The 4991-nt window shown below is 47.5% G+C and overlaps 1 protein-coding gene across 1 annotated transcript; it reads left to right on the forward strand.

The window, feature by feature from the left end:
• Positions 1-1445: 1445 nt before the first annotated feature.
• Positions 1446-2180, forward strand: LOC136653896 (olfactory receptor 4Q3-like). The gene has a single exon (XM_066630770.1). The coding sequence runs from the start codon at positions 1446-1448 to the stop codon at positions 2178-2180; it is 735 nt and encodes a 244-aa protein (XP_066486867.1).
• Positions 2181-4991: the final 2811 nt, after the last annotated feature.

Consider the following 4991-nt stretch of genomic DNA (forward strand, 5'->3'; position numbering starts at 1 on the left):
AGGACTGGGCTGCAAGAGCAAGAACTTGTGGATTCTATTGAAAGTTCCAAGAAGATAATATGGTGTGGGAGGTGAGGTGACCAGGGTCTAGAGCTGTGATTTTCAACCAGTATGCCGAGGAACACTGATGTGCTGCAAATGGTCTGCAGGTGTGCCATGAGAGTTTCAAGGAGGGTTATTTTATTAGTAGAGCCATTGGGGGATGTGAACCCCCCACCGGTGGTGTGATGTGCCTTGACAACTTTAGTGCCTTGGCAGCGTGCCATGAGATGAGAAAAGATTGGAAATCACTGGCTTATTGCAGAGGTGTCAAACACATATTATACAGTGGGTTGAATAGCATTCATGAGGCTTGCTGAAGGCCCGATGTCATGAAGCAGGAAGTGATGTCATGAAGCAGGTCATCAACCACAACTGACAGAAGAGAAAATATGCAATTCTTGGTCATATTTTCAAGACATGTGAGAGCTCAATTATCACACGGCTGCCCTTTCAGCAGTGACTCCTCAGCACAGCTTAGCAGCTGAGAGTAGCTGGTGGTGGTGCTGGGAGAGCCTGAGGACTGCATAAAGGGCTCTCGTGGGCCTCATTCGGCTCTCTGGCCTTCAGTGTGTCACCCTGGCCTAGAGTGTTAAAGGTATCCTATTTCTTTGTAATTACAAGTTTCTGAGGTTCTAGACCACATTCCATGCAAGTTTGATCTCCCTGATGTTTTGTCAAGATCCAACTTGCATGGAATGTAGTCTAGAACCTCAGAAGCTTGTAAACAGAAACAGCTGAACTCCGACCACAAACGTCTGAAAATATCCTATTTGTTTTTTCTCTCTTGAAACAGCCAACAAGATGAATCGCTTCACCATTATAAAGTATGTCTTCCTGGACTTCTCCTGCTCCTAGGAGGAAGGAACATTGCTCAAAGCAGAACACAGGTTTTGTATACACAAAGTCCCAAGTCCAACACCTTCAGTGTATGGTGAAATGATTTCAAATAGCAAGGCTTCTGCTTCACAGCTGCAAGCAATCAGTGGGGCATTCGTAAAACAGTTACTGGCCAAGCTTCACCAACTTTCATTGCAAAGCAGGGATTCGAACAAGGGAATAAGAATCTTGTTCTTGAAAGTAAGAGTAAGAACTTGTGAATTCTATTCCTAGCTCCAGAAGGGGAAGCTACTAGATTTTGTGATGTGAGCTGGACCTGCAAGCATTAACAGTGTTCCACTAGAGTAGAAGCAGCCATCAAGATGAATGAGTCCACAGTTACAATGTTTGTCTTCCTGGACTTTTCCTGCTCTCGCTCTGCTCAGTTCATCCTTCTAACTCTGGTCATGACCTGCTACATCACCATCCTTCTGGGAAACACGCTTATCATAGTGACGGTGTGAACTGAGTCCAGGCTCTTTCAGTGCCCCATGTATTTGTTCCTTGCAAATCTGTCCCTCCTTGATATGTCATTGGGCTCTATAGCATCCCCAAAACTAGTGACTGACCTGTTGAACAGTGAGGGAACCATTTCTTTTGGAGGTTGCATGGCCCAGATATGTAGCCAACACTTCTTTGGAGGTTCAGAAGCTTTCCTCCTCACTGTCATGGCCTATGATCGCTATGTGGCCATCTGCCACCCACTAAGATACACAACCATCATGAACCAACAATGTTGCTTCAGTCTCCTCGTATTTTGCTGGATAGGAGGACTCATTCACGGCATTGTCCAAGTAGTGGTCATGGCCCCATTACCATATTGTGGAGCGAATGTCTTGGATAATTTCTATTGTGATATCCCACAGGTAATTAAGCTGGCCTGTTACGAAACCTATGTTGATGAGATAGTCTTGATAGTAAGTGATGGGCTAGTAACTGTACCCTCCTTTCTGCTCTTGCTTGTTTCATATGCCACCATCCTGGCCGCCATCTGTAGTCGTTTTGGGAAAGGTGGTAGTAAGGCTCTGTCCACCTGCAGCTCTCATCTGATGGTAGTTGGTCTCTTCTATGGACCCATTTTCTTTGTGTACATGAAGCCCTCCTCCAACTCCCAGGTGGACAAAATGGCCTCCGTATTCTACATGGTGGTCACCCCTGCCCTCAATCCTCTGATCTACACTCTGAGGAACCAAGAGGTGAAAGGAGCCATGGGGAAGTTGAAAAACAAGTGTAGAAGGCTCCTGTTTCCTCAGAGGAAGTGAAATTTCCTTTCCCTAACAAATGCATTGCTGTGCATTTGGGCCCTAAATGAATTATTTGCAAGTAATTTTATTGCTTTATTTTTTCAGCGACTGATGATAGTTTGCTGGTAGATATTATCTTGCAATATGATTCAATATGAAATGTTATTACTGAATGTGTCATGCTAAATTATTTCAAAAGTCTGTGATTCATTGTTATATGATTTTGAACCTACACAAACAATTTCATTATTTGTTGTCCAAAGCATGTACAACACTTGCAAATTCAGCAGCATCAGAGTGGATTGTGTACCCAGTGTCATATGCAATATAATATCCTGGAAACTCTTCACCCAGTTCTAGGGGAAGCAAAATCTTTCTCTCCCTTGAGTTCTCATCATCCCAGGCATACTGCAATGATTGATGATGAAAGCCTCTGAACAGGCTTCTTCTTGCCACCTGGGAATGGTCTGCCTCCCGCTCCCTGCCTGCCCAGCCCGGGAATGCCCACCACCCTCCCTCCCCCCAAAACACCTCCTCCTCGCCTCTTCCCTGGCCTCCCCACACCCGCCCCCCGACTCAGAGCTCAACCAACACAAACTTACCCTGCCAGGCCTGGATCCCGTAGGGGGAGGCCAACGCAACTCCTTGTGCTAGCCTCTCTGACTCTAAAGTTGGTGCAGACGTGTCTTACGGCATGTTTGTGACACCCCCGGATCAGCACAAGTGACTTGTGCTGTACTATCCTGGGGGTTAGGATTACACTGTACATCCCATAAGTGATCAAGCTGACCTGTACGGCAATAGTAGGAGCACCAGGAAGCAGGCTGGCAGGCGCCCAGGCTGACACATGAATTGAAGGAGTTCCTAGCAAGAGACAATTCTTTTAATGTTCCAGTGAGTGGAGGCAGGGAGAGTACATGGACAGGGCACACTTGGGTAAGAGGTACTCTGTTAGATGGTCTTGTGCTGTCTCAGGGCCGAATCCTATGGGCTTGTGTGTTGGTGGTACACTCGTACCACCAGAGCTAGGTGTCACAAACCTGTTGCAAAGCATGTTTGTAGCACCCTTTGAGTAAGTGGCACCAGCAGGGAGGCCTGCGTCACCCTGCCAGGGCCACGAAGGAAGGCCCAACTGCCACCGTCAATCAGGTAAGCGCTGGATGGCATGGAGAGGATGGTGGGAGGGTGTGGGGGAAGCATTCCTGGGTGGAAGAGGGTGGGAGAGGGCGAAACGGTGGAGGGACCGACCCAGGAGGGGGGTTGGACTGGTGGAGGCCTCCTCTGCAGTATCCTCTGCTCTGTCTCGAAAGCCTGACGTGGGGCTTCTGAAGTCTGCACTAGTGATTTATCTGACATAGACTCAAGTAACTGCATTGCGGGGTCGGGGGCGAGGGCTTTGCTTAGGGTAAGGGGTGAAATGTCCCCTTCCCACGAGGAGACCTCCAGTGGCTTCCTTGGCCCTGCAGGATACGGTGGTGGCCATTTCAGCGCCGCTGTAGCCTGTAGCGCTGGGAAGCTTAGGATCAGTCTGCCCTACTCTTTCACAGTTATCTGGAAATCCCAGAGGATGCTAAAATCTGCAGTTCACTGTGCTTGCCACAGTATGAGCACTAATGACAGCAGAGCTGCGTTCTGATGTAGCAAAGGAAACCTAAGCCAAGAATTTATGAGGACTGGAGTCTTAGATTCCAATTCTTGCTCAGCTAGGGGACTTTGGGCCAGTTTCTTTCTCTCAGCTAGCTTAGCTTTCTGGGTAGTTTTACACACCAAGGATGGGTGGGATACAATTTAGATCAGAGGTGCCCAAATCCTTGCCTGGGGGCCATTTGTGGCCCTCTTGAACCCCCAATCTGTCACGTAAGGAGCCCCTTTGGCATAACTGGGTCACTGATCCTGTGAGGGAAAGCTGCAGTGCTGGTCTAATAATGGGAAGGAGAGGTTTATTTATTTGCTTGCTTATTGAAGAAAGATGATTCAGGAATAATTATTTATCATCACATGATAAATAGTTGATGAGGATATTGTGATCAGCTGGAACTGCCAGGGTGAGAGCCAGCAATGTGCAGGTGCCTTGTGTGGTGAGCTGACAGTGGTACCGGTTGGATCATCTTCCTAGGCCAGTAGTTCTCAAACTTTTAGCACTGGGACCCACTTTTTAGAATGAGAATTTGTCAGGACCCACCAGAAGTGATGTCATGACTGGAATTGATGTCCTCAAGCAGGGCAATTTTCAACAATCCTAGGCTGCAATCCTACCCACACTTATCCAGGAGTAAGTCCCATTTACTATATTGTTAAAAGCATATATATCGTAGCCTGTTCAAGGTACAGATCTGTAACATTTCTCAAATGCAGTCACATACCATGGTAGCATCAAATCTAATATATTAGAAATAAAATATTGAAATGAATGGGGACCCACCTGAAATTGGATTGTGAGCATCTAATGGGTCCCGATCCACAGTTTGAGAAACACTGCCCTAGGCAATGATATGTTCCCAAGCAATCCCACACAGGATGGCCATTGGCTGTCCTCCACAGGAAGGCTTCCATTGTCCTCCTCAATGGCTTCCTGATCAGGCTGGGACTTTGCTTGGACAAGGATTGTCTCCTGTGGTCCTTGGTTCCTGGCTCCTGGCTGCATTTGATGGCTGCCTATAGCACAGCTCTAACAGTGGTGTGGTGGCCAAGGAAATGTACAAGGACCATCTGCAGTCTTAGGAACCTATATTCAGGTAGCTGCCTTGCTGGGAGTATCTGTGGCAAGGTGAGTCAGGTCCTCTGAGAGAAGCATGCAGGGGTCCACCAAATCTGGACCCAGGTTCAAAA

The sequence above is a fragment of the Tiliqua scincoides genome, chromosome 5 (genome assembly GCF_035046505.1).
Source record: "Tiliqua scincoides isolate rTilSci1 chromosome 5, rTilSci1.hap2, whole genome shotgun sequence".
Lineage (NCBI taxonomy): Eukaryota > Metazoa > Chordata > Lepidosauria > Squamata > Scincidae > Tiliqua > Tiliqua scincoides.